This window comes from Phacochoerus africanus, chromosome X (assembly GCF_016906955.1).
Source record: "Phacochoerus africanus isolate WHEZ1 chromosome X, ROS_Pafr_v1, whole genome shotgun sequence".
NCBI lineage: Eukaryota > Metazoa > Chordata > Mammalia > Artiodactyla > Suidae > Phacochoerus > Phacochoerus africanus.
Genome location: NC_062560.1, coordinates 35,179,240 through 35,197,985, shown reverse-complemented (window position 1 = coordinate 35,197,985; position 18,746 = coordinate 35,179,240). Strand labels below are relative to the sequence as shown.

The window sequence follows — 18,746 nt, the reverse complement described above, 5'->3', positions numbered from 1 at the left end:
AGAAAAGGCAAAAAGACAAAAAGAAAAAAAAAAAAAGACTGACGTAGTGTTGAAGTAAAAGTAATTCAAAAGTAGTGTGGAGGTTATAAATCTATAAAGCTAATGAGAACATGCTCGAGACAGAATGTTTGTCTTCCTAAAATTCCAATTGAAATCCAGTCCCCAATATGATATTATCTGGAGGTGAGGCCTTTGGGAGGTCATTAGCTCATAAGGGTGGGCCTCTCATGAAAAGGATTAACGTCCTTATAAAAGAGGCCTTAGAGAGATCCCGGCTTCTCTTCCACCATGTGAGGATACAGTTCAAAGGTGACTGTCTATGAACCGGGATGCTTACTCTTACCTTAAACTGCACCTTAAACTTGGGCTTCCCAGACTCCAGAACTGTAAGAAATAAATTTCTGTTGTGTATAAACCACTCAATCTATGGTGCCCTGTTATGTAATAGCCTGAAAGGACTAAGATAGAAACTGGTACTGAGAAGTTGGGTGCTGCTGTAACAAATACCAAAAAACATGGAAGCAGCTTTGGAATCGGGTAGTGAGTAGAGGCCAGAAGAGTTTTGAGGTGCATGGTGGAAAAAGCCTACATTGCCATGAAAACCAAACATTAACACAACAGTAGATCCGAGTTGGGAGGAGAAATGAGCCAAGTAGAAAACAGAAAAAAATCTGGAAAATGTTAAACTAGAAACTGTTTCTTTCAGGAGATCAAGAAAATGTATTATTCTCTAGCCAGTCTGATTAGAGAAAAAAAGAAATAAGAAGTAAGATACAAATTACAAAAATCAAAAATAGAAAAGATGAAATTACAGCAGATTCCACAGATATTTAAAGGATAACAAGAAACAGCAGGGATACTTTATGGCAATAATTTTGACAGCATAGAGAAAAAACAGGCATATTACCTGAAACACACAAACTCATTCAAGAAAAAATTAGATAACCAGAATCTTCCTTTTTCTACTAGGAAATTAAAATGCAGAAGTTAAAGAAACTTCCCACAAAGTAAATTCCAGGCTTCAGAACACTAGGAATAAAAGGGAACTTAAGTTGAAAAAGGATATGTCCAAAAAAACCTAGGGCTAGCATCATACTTAATGATTTTCCCCAAAGATTAGAATTAAGATACAAATTTCTATCCTTATTACTTTGATTCAATATAAGTAGGTTCGAGCCAGTGCAATAAGATCAGGGAAAAACAAATTACTCCAAATGGAAAGTGAGAAGTGAAATTGTCTATAACAGATGACATGACTATCAATGTAGAAAACTGGACATACTGTATAAAAAAAAAAAGCTATTACAATGAATAAGTCAGTCTCCAAAAGTCACAGGACATAAGATCAATGAACAAAAATTATTTATATTTCTTTATATTAAACAATGAACATGGCAATTCAAAAGTACAACACTATGCACAATAGTATAAAAGCAAGAAGTATTTAGGGAAAATCTAGAGGAAAAAAAAGATGCAAAAGACCTGCACACGGACAACTACAAAATTTTGTTCAGGTAACTGAAAGAATACATACATAAATGGAGAGATGTACCTTTGTCATGAGTCAGGAAACTCAGTATTGTTAAGATGTCTATTATCTCAAAATTGATTTAGATTTCACAAAATCCTAATCAAAATAACAACAGGTTTTTTTTTTTGGTAGACATTGACATGCTGATTCTAGAATTCCTATGGATATTCAAAGGACCTGCAAGAATTAAAACAATTTTGGAAAATAATAAAGAAGGTGGAGGACTAATATAGCCTAATTTCAAGACTTCCTGTAAGATCTGATGCCATCAACACAGCGTAGAATTGGTATAAAGACAGGGGAATCAGTGAAACAGAAAAGCATGTCTAGAAATGGACCCATGGAAATACGGACAACTTATACCTAAAACGTTCCAAAGGTAAAACTAGAAGTATTGGATATCCACAGGCAAAAATGAAATAAATAAAATAAAATAAAATAAAATAAAAACTTTGCTCCATAGCTTTCATTACCTAAACATTTCAATTGAAATAAATGACAGATCTCAATGTAGAACCTAAGATTATAACAAATTTTAGCAGAATGAAAAAAGTCTTCATGACCATTGGCTAGGCAGAGTTTTCTTAGCTACAACACAAAAAGACAATCCATAAAAGAACAAATTGTTAGAGTGGACTTCATGAAGTGCAAAAACTGCCCTTTGAAAGACAGTGTTAAGACAATGGAAACACAAATTATAGATGGAGAAAAAAATTTACACATCATATCTCTGATAAAGGACTTGCATCCAGAATATATAAAGAACTCTGAAAACAAGTGGTATCCGGTAAAACAATTTTAAAATGTGCAAAAGGTGAACAGACTCTTCACCACAGGAGAGATGTGAATGGCAAATAAACATAGGAACAGATGTTAAAACCCATAATCCTTAGGGAAATGCAAATTAAAACATTCAGTGAAATACCACTATTCACCTATTAGAGTAGCCAAGATAAAAATGACTAACCTACTGAGTGGTGGGGGGTATGCAGACTAAGTGCCATTCTCAAATACGACTAGAAAGAATATTAATTAGTACAACCACCTTGGAAAAGTTTGGCGGTTGCCTAAAAGGTTAAACAAACACCTATCATCTGCTCCCACTGTTCCACTCTCAGCTAAAGTTTACCCAAGAGGAATGAAAGTATATGCACATATAAAAATATGAACACAAATATTTGCGGCAGGTTGATTTGTAGTAGCCTCAAACTGTAAATGACCCAAACGTTCATCAAAAGGTGAGTGGATAAATAAACGGTGGTGTGTCAATAAAATGGAACAGTAACTACAATGAAAAGGAAAGCGCCTTCACCACCCATCCTGGAAGAATGCAGGCTTCACAGGGCGCCTGCGTCGACCCCCGCCTCCGCCTCCGGGAAGAATCTGGCAGCGCCAGGCTACGCGGTCGCCTAGCAACCAGAGAGGCCAGGACAACAAACTACTGAATCTGCTGGGTCCCTCCAGAGGCCAAGGGAACCATGGCAGACAAGAAGTGGCTATTATCGCCTGGGCCGCTGGAACCGATGCCCCTGGGCATGAACTGTAAGCCCTGGTACAAAGACAAGTTACCTTCCAAGTGTTTCGCAAAGCACAAGAAGGAGCTCCTGAAGTTTCCCACCTCCCTGGACAGCCGGCAGTGGATATTTGTGAAAGAGGGGCTAGACGACTTCCGGAAGGGATGTCCACCTTGTGACGATATGATAACTCGCGGTCCTAAGGAGGGCTTTCTTCCCGTGATTGCCCACAGAGCTCCCTGGCATGCCCCAAAAAAGAGTCAGAAAGAGGTGCCCAAGGGAGCAGAACTGACTTCCACGCTCTCGCCAGCCCAGCTCGCAAGGAAGGCATTCGTGGAAGACATCGAAGCCCGTCTGACCAAGCATCGCTTGGCTCTCTACCCGAATCTGGAGGCAGATCTACCTGCAGACCTCTTATTAAAGGTGCTGGAAGTGCTTGATCCTGACAGGAAGCTGGAGGACACCTGGGTTTATTGTCAGTGCCCCAGGAAAAGAACCAGGTCCCCTACAAAGCTTCGTAAAAACACTCCTGCCAAGGTGCACCTGGAACCTCTCAAGGAAACTCCTGGGTCACATCCAACCACTTTGCTTCATGAAGTCAGGAAGTCCAGCAGAAAGGATTCACTCACCGATCCTCCTATTCATAAAAAAGCACCAAGAGGAATTAGTGAATTCTGCGAATGGGTCGCTACTTTTGGAGACTTGGGCATTGATGAAGAGTTCATCATGAAAATGTGTGAGGTTAGCTGTGAGTGCCCAGCAACCTATGATAAACCGAGTATAAAGAAAGTAACCCAGGTTTCTTCAGAGGTAAAGTACAACATTGGGCTAGATGAAAAGTCAGAGATAAAATTCTCCGAGGAGGAACGAAACTGGGAGAGGAAACTCAAGAAACCAAAGAATCCTTATAAACCCGACTGGGTGAAGATGAGGTATGGCGCATGGTACCTGAAGCCCAAGTTGTGGAAAAAGCTAATAAATGATGAACCTTTGATAGATCCCAAGGTCTTACTTGAAGGCCCAACAGAGGGTTTTGGAAGGAAGATTCCTGAATATGACATTCTTGAAGATCTTTATGGAACAATTGCATTTAAAGATTTCATTCTAAGCAAGGGCTACAGGATGCCAGACATCCTTGAGAGACTGTTTACCAGGAAGGGATGGAAATATGATTCTGTTAAGACTCCTATATACAAAGTAATACGAATCAACTTGAATGCAGAAGAAGATTCACAGGAAGAGGTTTAGGCAGTTTTCTATTTACTACTTGACTATTTCTCTCTCTCATTTTAACATCAATCAGAACTCATGGTGACTGTCCATCCCACCACGTATGTGCAATTTTATAAATTCTGTAAATTTAACACCTAATGCTTATAAACATTTCTCAATAAACTTCTGCTTGGGTTCATCAATATTTTATATATTTTTATCAATATTTTATATATTTTCCAGTTACGAAATCCATATGCACGTAGACACTGCTCACATTTTATAGCGCTGTGAATTTACATTGTTAGAGCGATTATTTGTAAAAATAAAACCGTAAAAAAGAATTACCTTCAAAAGGTATGATCTAGTTATGTCAGCTACAAAATGGGATAAATCTCAAAATAACTGTGCTGAGAAAAAGGAGACATAGAGCTCCACTCCTATTAAAATTATAATGAATGAATTATGACAATTATTTTAGTAAGCAGAACTCGAAATCCATACCCAAAATAAGGTTAGCCTCATGTAATAACGAAATTGTTATCTCCCCAAGTAGGATTGCATCAAGCCCCCCAAACAGATTGAAAGCTATTTATCGAAATTAGAGGTAAAACTTTGTGCTGTTTTACCACATTTCCCAATTGAATATACGTAAACATTTTCACCACATTCATAAAGATTCACCATGAAAGAGCGTTTCCTTATCATACAACCCAGGTGCAGAAAAGCAGAGGGCTTCAAGTCCACGGCAAATCTAGTGTGCAAAATAGATCTGTGTGAGCAAAACTACACGGCACTATCAAATATCCTTACATACCTATTCGAGTACAATTAATCTTTGCATTTCAGGAATAGCCATTTAAAACTCACTCATGAACAACATAAAATAAGAAATCAAAGAGTTCTCGCGATGGTGCAGTGAGTTAAAACTCTGACTGCAGTGGCTCAGCGGCTTTGGAGATGCGGGTTCTATCCCTGGCCTGGTGCCGTGGGTTAAAGGACCTGGTATTGCTGCAGCTGTGGTGTAGGTCACAGCTGTGGCTCAAATTCAGTCCCAGCCTGGGAACTTCCATATACCACGCTTGTAGTTGTCACAAAAGAAAAAGAAATCAAGCAACTTTACATTTCCAAAACAAGTAGCAACAGTGGGACAAGGAAATCTGTAGCTAGAAAGATTTGTAGTACAGATCTGGAGTGCCCTTTGTTTCCAATAATGAAAGAATTCATCTGTAAATGGAAGTATGTGTATCTACTTTACCCTCGGGAGAAGGGAACAAAGCCATCAGGCTGTAGTGTTCCCTAATATCCCTGCTGCCATCGACTGCTCCCTTTTCACTCACTTCACTGTTTTCATTGAGAAGCAAAATTACTTAGTATCTGAATTACTGTCTTGCTCCCTGTGACTACTCGCATCAACATTCTTGATTTAAATATTCACAAAGCCTACCCATTCAAATCCTGGCATTAGCTCTTTGATCTCGGAGCTCCAATCCTCTTGCCCTCATCTCACCTTGACGCCAATCCCTGCCACAGACTCTAGACTTTGTGACTGGCCATAAATACACCAAGTGTAAATCTCAGTTTCAAGTATTCCACCTTCTGATCCCTGCTTTGTACTTTGTTGATCACCCCCTTTTAAAATTTCCAAACCTCCAGTTCTTTAATTTCAACATGTTGCCAATCCAATGACCCTTATCACCCTTTCGGCATTGACTGTGTCTTGTTTTCAGTTCCTTATTTTCCCAGCTTGGATTCCCTTCTTTGAGTGTACTTTCAACTCCCTTGCCTTTCTCCCCTGCTTTTTTATTCTTCTGATAAAACCTCAACCCTGGTTAAATCTTAATCTCTGCCATTCTTGTATCTGCACCCAAACGGTTAAATATGGCTAAAGAAAAACACATACCACACTGGCGGGCTACATATGGCATGAATCTTAAATGAGCCTTCAACACTAGCTGAAAATTCTGCTCCGTTTGCCTCATCAATATATTTTCCCACTTTCCAAGATGATCATCTTATTTCTGTCATCAACTGCCTAACACTGTTTTCATTTCTCCCTCTCAAAGCATCGCTTTGTACTTCACTGATAAAAATATTTAGAAGAGAAACTTCTTTCCTCCCAACACCAAATCTACCAGGCCAGCTACATCTGTACCTATATTTTCTATCCTCTCTGAAACAAGGGAGGAACACTTTATTCTACTAAGGCAAAGCCTTTCATCTGTACATTGGATCTCGACATTTTGCCTAATTAAATATTTGTCCTGTATTTGTGCTTTTATTGTCCTATGTTATTTTTCTGTCTTTGGGGGGATAATTCCTATCATTAAAAATTAAACGAAAACAAAAACCAAAAAAGCCTCTCGTAACTCACATCATCTGAAATAACCAAACCGAACAAAATAAAAATTGTCTTGATGTAATTGTTCTCTCCAGCTACCACTCTATATTTTCTGCTCTACTTGGTAAAAAAAAATCACCAGAAAGAGTTGTTTATAAATCACCATTTCCATGTTTTCATCTCCCAGGTTCTCTGAAATTCATTCCAGTCAGGATTTTGTTCTCTTTCCAAGTGAAACTTTCTTGTCACGGTCACCAGTAAGGTGAACATGGCAAAATCCAATTAATATTTTCATCTTATTCAAGAGCATGGGGGCTAATAAGTAACTTATTCATTTTTGAACCCCTCATGTTTTTTTTATTTTTGTAACACCAAAATTCCTGTCGTTCTGCTCCATCACGGTTTGAAACATGAATGTGAAATTGTCCTGTTTCTGACCTCAGTGTTAGATTCACCCAGAGCTCAGTCTTGAGACTTACTCAATTGAATAGGATGATTTTATCTACTAGATATATCTTTTGGTCTCCAAATGTTTATCTTCAGTGGTGAACTCCAGACTTTTACAGTCAGTTACCCATATGACATGTCTACTAGGATGTATAAAAGGGATTTAAAATGAAGAATTATCTTCCCCATGTAAGCAATTTCACATGACATTTGTCTTTCTCTATCTGACTTACTTTGCTTAATATGATAATCTCTAGGTCCATTCATGTTGCTGCAAATGACATTCTTTCTTTTTTATGGCTAAGTAATATTCCATTGTATATATGTACCACATCTTCTTTATTGCTTATGTGTGGGATCTCAAAAAAAAAAAAGATGCAAATGAACTTATTTATATAAAACAACTAACCTACAGACACAGAAACCAAATTTATGGTTACCAAAGTAGAAAGTGGGGGAAGGGATAAATTAGGAGTTTAGGATTTACAGATTATAGTACTATATATTAAAAAACAGATTACCAACAAGGATCTACTTTGTAACACAGGGAATTGCATTCAATATCTTGTAATAACTTATAATGAAAAAGAATCTGAAAAAGAATATATATATTAATATATATCCTAAAACTAACACTTGTGAATCAACACATTGCAATCAGCTAAAATAAATAAATTAATGATATAATATAGCATTATCATAAGAACACTTATAATTTCTTACTTCTAAATTTGCTCTTCTTGCCATATTCTCCATACTGGTAAATGGCATCAACCACTCCATATTGGTAAATGGCATCACCACTCACCCAGTTGCTCAGGCTAGCCTTGACCTCTCTAATTCTATGCTGAGGTTTGATATAACTTCACAACATACTCCCATCTCTACCCTTACTGCTCTTCTCTGAACTGCCATAATATCTTGCCATGCGATAGCGAGAGCCTCTTATCTTGCCTTCCGACTGCAATTCTTTTCACACCACAGATAATTTTCCACAGAGTAAACCAGAGAGGTCTTTAAAAAAATCAAAATCAGGTCACATTCCTCCACAATTACAATGCTCACAAGGCTGCGTATTACATTTGGAATAAAATACAGTCTCTACTGAGAACGAGAACTATCCCATTTCAGAGCTTGTGAATTTGACTTCCTTCTGTCTGCAGTGTTCTTTTCCTAGATGTTCATAGCTGACTCTATGTACGTATTGCTCAAATGTCAGCGCTTTGGCGAGTCCTTCTCCAGTCTACCATACTCAAATCATCACCATCTATCACGCTCTACCACCTTTCCCTGCTTTATCTCTAATATCATAACATTTATCTTTGTAAGGTGTGGTATGTATATCTATTTTTTATTTCTTGGTTTCCTCTCTTCTCTAGGCTTGCTTAATGCTCTGTGGAAATAGGGACTTTTTAATTAGCTCTAAGTTCTCACTACGTAGAAAGTGCAGAGCACAAAGTAGATGTTCAATAACTATTTGCTGAATGAATGAATAGAGGAGGAGCTTTTTTAAATAACAGGATTTAATCCGATTCTGCAATGTTTCTCTCACATTTTAACAATCAAAACCCATTCTACCCTTATCTCCTTCTTTTCCATAAATGTGAAATGATCCCTACCAGAAGCGGTCTCCTTTCTTCTCTAAAAGGGCTCATTCATTTTTCTTCTTTTTCACTGATTGAACAAAATTTATCAGAGTTTCTTGTATCATAACACATGCCTTTCTCATAGTTTCTACTATGATCACATCCAAAACAAGGGCTATGTGTCATTTACTTTGTATATAAGGTTAATACTATATGCGCTAATTATCTACTTTATCCCACAGTGTTTTAACACAAATCACTCCTTTTTAAACATAACAGGTGCTCAAATGTTTAACTGCATGAATGAATGGATTTATCTTTGAGGAAATAACTCAGGTAAATCAAAGGGTTGCTTGAAATGACTCCATGGGCAGTAGTTCATTAGAAGAGCTATGATGTCCAAGACAGGTAAGAAAGGAGATTTAAGTTTCCCATCTTAACAAAAGTAGAATGAATTATCTAAAATTTCCTCGAATTTCAATTTTTTAGTTTTTATTGAAATATTGTCGATTTACAATTCTGTGCTAATTTCGGGTGTATAGCAAAGTGATTCATAGTCTTTTTTCTTATGGTTCACTACAAGATATTGAGTATAGTTTCTTGTACTATACAGTAGGTCCTTGTTGGTTATCTTCTTGGTTATCAAAGGGGAAAAGGGGGTGGAGGGATAAATTAGGAGTCTGGGATTAAAATTTCCTCAATTTAATAAGTGCCATAAAGTGTATGGACATGTCACAGAAACAGCAACACACATAGAGTCAGAAGACACACAGTAGAATACCTACTTTTCCATATTTTGGTTATATGACCTTGTACATCAAAAGAAGCATGTCTACTCATCTATAAAATGGAAACCACAGCACCAAACTCAAATTTTGACAAAAACTAAAGGATTACTTTTTACAAGCGCCTCATACCACCAACATCACAGAAGACACACTCAGAATACATTTGTGAAAGAGGAGGGAGTAAGGAAGAAGGGTTCTAAAAAGGTAGAAAGGAAAGAAACCAAGAAAACAAAAAACTTTTTTGGTGGTGTTTATCTAGGAAGACAGCCTTCAACCAAACCTCACTCCGTCTTAGCTTTTCCTTAAGATGAAAACGTACATTTACAAAAATGAGAGTCACTAGTCAAGTCTCCTATTGCTTACGGGTGAAAATTTTTCCTTGGAGAAATTATATGGGTTTCTCCACTGCAGCAGTTACTCATACTGGTATTAGTTGTCATACAGACATAAACAGACACCAACAGAATTTGGATTTCTCAACACCAGTGAGACTTCAAATCCATAGTTTTTAGAAGAAGGAATTGAGGAGAGCCTGATATGTAACTGTGTTAGTGTGTCTTCTTAACGTTTTCGAATGCCCATGCACAATCTCTGTGAGTTTCTTATTTTTATTTATTTTTTATTTTTTTATTTATTTTTTTGTCTCTTTTTGTTGTTGTTGTTGTTATTGTTGTTGTTGTTGTTGTTGTTGCTATTTCTTGAGCCGCTCCCGCGGCATATGGAGGTTCCCAGGCTAGGGGTTGAATCGGAGCTGTAGCCACCGGCCTATGCCAGAGCCACAGCAACGCAGGATCTGAGCCGCGTCTGCAACCTACACCACAGCTCATGGCAACGCCGGATCCTTAACCCACTGAGCAAGGGCAGGGATCGAACCCGCAACCTCATGGTTCCTAGTCGGATTCGTTAACCACTGCGCCACGACGGGAACTCCAGTTTCTTATTTTTATATTTTTGTTTGTTTTGAGGTTCACAACATAGTAAAGCCTCAAAGAATTATTATCTCCATTTTATAACTGAGAAAATTCCAAATAACCAAGTTATCTAAGGTCAAGTGTGAGATCAGAGTCAAATTTTCTAATTGTGTGTATTATTTCCACACTGACATTCAGCAATATCATGGACAATGAAATATTCACCTTGAAACCTCAGACCCCAACCACTGGAGCTAGAGGAATAACATATGCACCGAGGCCTCGAATAAGAGAAACATAAGGATGTACTTTCATTTTTTGGAACCAGTTTTACCCTGCTCTTCCATCTTGCCTGTTATAACAACCACAGGTTTGTCAGTTGTGTGGCAGGAGCAGGGATAAATCAAATTCAGTTCCAGAAGAATGTAAAAAACATAAACCAAGTAGAAGTGGATAGTATGGCCAGCAATAGCCATATTATGCTCGCCTGATCTCTTACCAATTAAACAGAGGATCAAGATATTGTCTTTTCAGTCTATCATTAGAGAAACTAAGGAATCTTTAGACTGCATAATAAAAACTATGTCTTTAAGGAAAATATTTACAGTGCTGTTTATCTTTATAGCATATGCAACAAATCTCTGCATCCTGGGGAAGAAGTTGGTAGCACATGGAAGAAGTGAAAGATAATGGCTACTATTACAGTTCAATAGCTTACATAATAGGAAATCTGCTCAGCTATCGAATGGGCTGTATGCTGGGTTCCAAGGCCAGCCAGGTCTGCGCACTGGCTTCCAATAGTTCATCGCGTCACCATTTGGGCTTCCTGGTTGGCCAAGTCCAGAGGCTGCCCTCTGCAGTTAGATGTTGCTGCTGGCTTGTGACCCTGACTAAGTAGGGTTTTAGGATGGGTTCCATGGCTGGGCCAGACTTCTGGCAAGAGAGCCAAATTGGGTAGAGCGGCCCACGTTTTGCCTGGCCAGACAACGTTACTGGCTCTACTCCATAGGTGGGCGGAACTGCTGGCTGTGCTCTCTGATTGGGCACCACTGCCATCAGGTACACAGTCCATCAAGATCTATATGCTGGAGGCTGTAAGCCTTGCTCCCCTCCTCTTCATTTCAAGATGATCTCAAGTGGCCTAGCTTTCGCCTTTCTCCCAGTGTTCGCATGAGATAGATGTGGACCTCATGCAAAGCTTCCCAGAATGCTGTGGAACCCGGATGTTCACACCGGGGGCTCTTTTCCCCACTGGAGAGACCTCTTGGTGTGGCTCTGTGCTGGCCTCCAGGAGGGGCTAGGTGGTCAAAGCGAACCTGATTTGTGGTCAACAGGAGGGTGCCTCAGGTTCATTTCTGGGTTCTGGGATTTTTTTCATAAAGGCATGGTTGCCAGGTGGTCTTTCTTTGAGAGAAACTAAAGCCAGGAACCTCCTAATCCATCATCTTGCTGATTTCACCCTCTTCCCCCACCAGACTTTCTAGCATCTGGGGGAAGTAACTAACTTCTAAAGATCACACAAATCTATACACTGCATATTTGCATTCTTTCCTTCATATCCTTAAATAGACATATTGAGCTTTGTGAGTTATCATTATTTTCATAATATACTACAGAAAGATCCAAATTTTTGAAATAATTTAGAACAATATCTATTGCTTTACTACTATACGAAGATAATTTAAAATAAAATTGTCAATAATAAGATTAACTATTCTTTGCACCATTGTTATTATTAAGCCCCAAGTAGAGAAACCTCTGCAATAGAAATAAACAGACATGATCTAATGTTCCTGACCTTAGAAAATTTACAATTTCCTTAGAGTGAAAAAACAGATAACTTGAAATTAAACAACAATTCAGGACAATAATACTAGAAATGACTAAAGACCAATGAATTTATACTTTTTATAAGCTCCTTTTTGAAGATTAGTTCCTCATTTTCATAATAATCTTTGGGATTTATTGATTACAAAAGCTATTCATCTTCTGGAACTGTATTACCTACTAACCTTTCCACCAGAAACAACATGAAAGTGATTTCAGTGACTAGCTTAAAAAGAAAAAGAACAAAATAAGAGGGAAGAGAAAAAAACAGTATATTAGCCTTCTAGAATTATAGCAGAAGAGTTTAAAATTTAAAAATTAAGGTGAGCTTTTGGGGTTCCCATTGTGGCTCAGCGGAACCTGACTAGTATCCACGAGCATGAGGGTTCAATCCCTGGCCTTCCTCAGTGGGTTAAGGATCCAGTGTTGCCGTGAGCTGTGGTGTAGATCGCAGATGCGACTCAGATCCCATGTTGGTGTGGCTGTGGTGCAGACTTCAGCTGCAGCTCCGATTCAACCCCTAGCCTGTGGTCTAACTTCCATATGCTGCAGGTGCAACCCTAAAAAAATATATAAATAAATAAAATAAAAATTAAGGTGAGCTTTGATATCGTGAGTTGACTATTTTCTCAGGGTCAGTCTGGTGCCTGAAATAATAGCTGTTGTGTATTACTTAAAATCAATGAGCTGTGTAATATTTGCATCATCTTAAATGCATCACCTAATTTAATCTTTATAGCATCTCATATCATTAGTACCATTTTTCTGATGAGTAAATCACTATAGGCAAGTTCACATAGCTTGGAAAGCATGGAGTCAGGCTTCCAACTGAGGACTATCTGACACAAAACCCCACATCTTTCACTGCCTCCGAAGAAGGGAGTAAAGAATGGTTACTATACTCATTCTGTACCTATGTACCTCACATGATGTAGCAGTGTAATGAGAATACAAATCACCAACAACCTAAACTCCCAAGATTGATGGGCTCATTACGTAGAACTTACTGAAAGATTAAATTTTTGTGTCTTGGCTTACTTTTTAGTACCTGGCAAAAAATTTCCTGAATCAGCGTTCCCATCGTGGCTCAGCAGAAACAAATCTGACTAGTATCCATGAAGATGCAGGTTCGATCCCTGGCCTCGCTCAGTGGGTTAAGGATCCAGTGTTGCTGTGAGCTGTGGTGTAGGTCACAGATGCGGCTTGGATCTGGTGTGGCTGTGTCTGTGGTGCAGGCCAGTTGGCTACAGCTCCCATTTGACCCCTCGCCTGGGCACCTCCATAGGCCATGGGTACGGCCCTACAAAAAATTTCCTAAATCACTTCCTATCATGGATACAAAAAAAATGCAGAATAATCAATAACCTCAGTTTTCTACTGGTGCTGACTTAATTTTAACCCATGCCATCCAATGCAACATTTGTATTTGCTAAAGAATTAAAAATTCACAGAATGCTAAGGTCAGCTTAGCACATACACATAATCAGCTAAGATTCACGTTCCCACTAATGGCTACGTTAACTGAGTGATATATATTCATTCCAGTCCACATTAAGGTCCAAATTTTAGCAAACATTAACATTAGCAGTCAAAGCCCAATATGTACATATAAAAGTCAAAGCCCCATACACACATACACACACAATGGTTTTCTAAGATGTTATGGAACCTCTAACAAAATGTGAATTGAGATGTAATTTTGTAAAAAGAGTTCCAGTAGTATATTATTACCTGTTTTCTCTTGTTCGTTGGACCCAACAGCACTCTTTTTTGCGAGGAGATGGTTTGAAGGAAGCTCTACATTGTCCAGCTATGAAATAGAGTTTTATAAACCCAAGTGTCCCACAGAGACATTTACGCTAATGAACTGGATTAATTCAGAATGTATGGTAACCAAATATGCTTAATAGCCTGGCTAGGAAAATCAGTGCTGTGATCTATAGAACAGCGCCTCTGGAAAGAAAAGGAAGTGGACTCTCGGTTCTGTATAAAATCTTGGTAATCCTATTTCCATTTCCTTCTCCTACATTTGTAACAACTGAATAAATGGATTATATTTTTTCATCTTGCAGCTGCGATCCCTGTAGACAAACTGATTAAAATACTTACATTGATGTGATCAATATATTCATCAATCAACAAGGATTCAGGAATAGATTTTTTATAATTTGAGGAATTCTGTACCTCGATTCATTTATATGCTTTTGTATTTTTTCTAAAAATTAGGGACTGTTAACGTGGAAAATCAATAATTAAGGAGGAAGGGTCACATAGGGAGAATACAGTTCTCTACAGCACAACTGAGGAACTTACGTGATTAAGGATCAAAGTGATGATGGGGGGAATAAAAGCATGGATAATTGATAGAGAACTCAGGAAATAGAGAAGCAATCATAAATAGGTTATTTTGGACATAGAACTGACATGTCCAGTTATCATCACTGTTCTTTTTGTCCTTACAATTAAGATCTGAGGAATGCTAAGCAATGTTTCAGTAGCTGCATGTAAAAGAAAATATTTCAGTCACTAGAAGCCGGTCCTAGTTCTGCTTTCCCCTTCGACTTCAGGCCAGGGACTTGACCACACAGACAGTCCAAAGGAAGTGTTATTCCTTAAAATTTTTCAGTAGTTCTATTCCCCTCAATTCCCAGTTTCAACAGCCTCCTGCCTTTCTAATGGGCTGCCTATGGCCTCGTCTTCCTTCCCAAATCACCAGTTACTCCACAACACATCTGCCATTCATGTCCTGTAAAGGAATAAAGGATGCTAGGTTTTGCCTTGGTGCTAAGTCTCTCTTCCGATATATATAATGTATAAATTCATATGATTGCCAATGGTTTTGGAGAATCAGCCCTTTTTTCTGGCAGGAGAAAATCAAAGGATAACATTACTAACAGAGTTTCGAATCATACCACTGACAGTTCTGGCAAATTATTAGTGAGCCCTTTGTCATGGGTTATTTGTCATGTAAGACGTCAGAACTTAAGAGCACCATTTGCATTAGCAAAAGCATGTTTATAATCTTTCTCCTTAAAGAATATATGTCAATCTATTAATTTACTTTATGTTAAATGAGCTTTAATATCATTTTGGCAGAAAGCTACCAGAAATTTGAAACTCTCTAAATAGGTTTAACTGACCTTAATCAAAGATGTATTTGGAACATGGCTAAAGGCTTCAAGAAAATAAGTCAAAAGATATTATTTATTTTTCACATATGAACTGAAATATGAAAAGCTCAGAGGAAAGGTAATAAATATGAATAATACACAGGAAACATTTTATAAAACATTGACTTTGGAAATTGTGTTTTTTGCTGTTTTGACATTGGTTGGTTGAGGTCATTGTCATTTTTATAAAAGAGGGAATTAGCAAATAGGTCATTAAAAATATGGAATAAGAGTTCCCACTGTGGCTCAGTGGGTTAAGAACCCAACACAATTTCCATGAGGATGCAAGTTTGTTCCTTGGCCTCACTCAGTGGGTTAAGGATACTGTGTTACTGCAAGCTGCAGTGTAGGTTGCAGATGCAGCTCGGATTTGGTGTTGCTGTGGTTGTGGCACAGGCAGGCAGCTGCAGCTCTGATTTGACCCCTAGCCTGGGAACTTCCATATGCTGCAGGTGCAGCCATGAAAAAAAAGAATATGGAATAAAAGTTCAGAAAATTTAAAAATGAGAGCACATTTACTCATGTCAAATTATGAAGGATAATGATCACATTAAATATAAGTCTATTAACACACTGGGTTAACAGTATAGTAAGGTATGGAATTACAAGGAACATTTTATAAAGATGATGCTTTTTTCCTAACTTGTTTGGAAAACCTTACACTTGATTTTATTTATTTATTTGTTCGTCTTTTAAGGCTGCACCCGCGGCATATGGAGGTTCCCAGGCTAGGGGTCCAAGTGGAACTGTAGCTGCTGGCCTACACCACAGCCATGGCAACACCGGATCTGAGCCACGTCTGCAGCCTACACCACAGCTCACGGCAGCGCCGGATCCTTAACCCACTGAGCAAGGCCAGAGATCGAACCCACGCCCTCATTGATGCTAGTCGGGTTTGCTAACCACTGAGCCACGACGGGAACTCCACCTTACACTTGATTTTAGTGAAACAAAGTATCTATAGCCTCAACCAAGACTGAGTTTGTAGGTTAACTAACATCATTCCACCAAATATATTTTCCCTAAACCTAATTACTATGTAGGAAGAGGTATGAGAACACCTGTAGGAATTTCTGCATCTATGACAATAGAAGTAAAGATTTCAAACAAAATATTATTGAATATATATGAGTATTTCAAAGTATATACATAATACATATTCTATTATCAACTCATTAGCATCAACTTTTACATTGGTCATACGCACATTATGTCAGTGAACGAAGTGAACTGAAACAGACTCTGGGGCCACGAGACTAAAATCAATGCCTATTGCAATCATTCAGCATTTAGCACAAAGCTGGACATATATTAGGTCCTTAATAGTTACTGACTAGATATATGGTATGTTCGTGCCATTTTAACTCAGTGGTCTTTTCCTGTATTTGTGAATTCCATGGATCTGTGCTTGGGTTTACACGTAAATGAAAAATTACTAGAAGCATTTTCAGAATCATCTTGATCTCTCTATACCTCAGTGCAGCCACACAAACTCAGGGTCCATGCCTGTGTGTGTGTCGCATTTTACCAGCTGCAAAGACTACAAGTTCCTTTTGAAGTGATGACTGGGAAATGAAAAATAGTTAAAGAGAATGAAGTTATTGAGCCTTTTAATGGTACTTTATGAAATCAAACAACTGCACCAGAATTACTATGCTTTTCACAGGTTAATAAAAAAAAAAAAAAACATGGACAGACAATATCTGAATGATGGCTTCCACTACCTCAAGGCAAAATTACACTGAGTCATCATATAAACTAAAGTATGTCATTGTTTCAGTAAAGAGGGTAGCAGAGAACTGAGCAGTCCATGGATACTGAAGCACAGGCACAGCACACTCAAAAGGAAATTTGCATCTCATGAACTCAATATGTTCTCAGTGAGAAGTGAGAGAGTTTAAGACAAAAAGCAAAACCTGGAGTTCCCATAGTGGCGCAGGGGAAACCAATCCAACTAGGAACCATGAGGTTGCAGGTTCGATCCCTGGCCTCTCTCAGTGGGTTAAGGACCCACCGTTGCCGTGAGCTGAGGTGTAGGTCGCAGACGCGGCTGTGATCTGGTGTTGCTGTGGTATAGGCGGTATGGTATAGGCGGGCAGCTGTAGCTCTAATTTGACCCCTAGCATGGGAACCTCCACGTGCCATGGGTGCAGCCCTAAAAAGCAAAAATAAAAAAAATAAAAACAAAATATTCTATAGGTCAGACATTTATTGCAGTCTCTGCCTCAGCCAGGCTTTGATGGAACCTGGAACATAGCTCGTGCCCCTCCCCCCCGTCCCATAACGGAATCTCCTCTCCTGCCTCCCAAAGCTGGGTAATGGACAAGCTTTCTGGTCTGTCCCAGAGCTGCCCTGACCTCAGCCGCCTGTGTCTGGCAGCCCTCCTCAACCACCCTGGGAATAGTCCGAGACCGCTGCCCGCCCTGTGGACCCCTCTTCCGTGCCTGTTTCACCTTGCCCTTCGCGCCCGCTGAGCCAGCACTGCCCGCCATGCTGCCCACACCACCCTCACAGGTGCGCCACAACTACCACCCTGAGTGCAAGGCCGCCCTCAACAGCCTCGTCACCCTGGAGCTCCACGCCTCCTACGTGTACCAGGCCCTGGCCTTCAACTTCGATCGCGAGGATATGGCCTTGAAGCCCCTGGCCCGCTGCTTCCTGCGCCGCTCCCACGAGCAGAGCGAGCGCGCCCAGGAGCTGATGAGCCTGCAGAACCGGCGCGGGGGCCGCCTCCGCTTCCGCAACATCAGGAAGCCCGACCTGGAAGCCTCGGGGGGCGGCCTCCAGGCCCTGCAGTGCGCCCTGCACCTGGAGAAGCGCGTCCACCAGAGCCTGCTCGACCTGCACCGGCTGGCCACCCACAAGAGCGACGCCCAGCTCTGTCACTTCCTCAAGAGTCGCTACCTGGACCAGCAGGTCGAGTTCATCAAAGAGCTGGGGGACCATGTCACCACGCTGAGCCAGATGGGGGCCCCGGAGGTTGAGATGGCCGAGTACCTCTTTGACAAGCTCACCCTGGGTGACAGCCACAAGAAGGACTGACCCTGGACTGCCTCCCCGGAGCCATGGGGTGACTGTCCAAGGCCACCATGCCCACGTGGCCCCCACAATATTGCCCTTGCAGACAAAGTTCACTCAGGTCTTTCTTCTTTCACTTTTGTTATTTCTTCCAATAAAGTTATTGGTTCTTAAATATAAACGTCTCTGATTGATATGTGGGTGCAAAACCCTCATCTTTTAAATTTTAAAACAGGTATCCAGGAGTTTCTCCACCAACCCATGCCCGGGCCACTTGCAGCTCAGGATCTCCAAAGATGGAGGGAGGAGGTGTTCCATGGGAACCCAGAAAACACAAAATCAATCTTCTCCAATAGAAAATGTAGGTATTTGGCAGGGGTGAGGTGGGGCCCTGGTGAATG

General features: G+C 39.8%; 2 protein-coding genes across 2 annotated transcripts; both read left to right on the top strand.

Annotated features, from left to right (window-relative positions):
* Positions 1-3,009: 3,009 nt before the first annotated feature.
* On the top strand, positions 3,010-4,293 carry LOC125118001 (protein FAM47A-like). The gene has a single exon (XM_047764182.1). The coding sequence runs from the start codon at positions 3,010-3,012 to the stop codon at positions 4,291-4,293; it is 1,284 nt and encodes a 427-aa protein (XP_047620138.1).
* A 13,524-nt stretch (positions 4,294-17,817) lies between these two features.
* LOC125118000 (ferritin heavy chain-like) lies at positions 17,818-18,369 on the top strand. The gene has a single exon (XM_047764181.1). The coding sequence runs from the start codon at positions 17,818-17,820 to the stop codon at positions 18,367-18,369; it is 552 nt and encodes a 183-aa protein (XP_047620137.1).
* Positions 18,370-18,746: the final 377 nt, after the last annotated feature.

What these genes read in the sequence shown, in the direction of transcription:
- LOC125118001 (XM_047764182.1), top strand. Translation starts at nt 3,010, where the DNA reads ATGGCAGACAAGAAGTGGCTATTATCGCCTGGGCCGCTGGAACCGATG.
- LOC125118000 (XM_047764181.1), top strand. Translation starts at nt 17,818, where the DNA reads ATGCTGCCCACACCACCCTCACAGGTGCGCCACAACTACCACCCTGAG.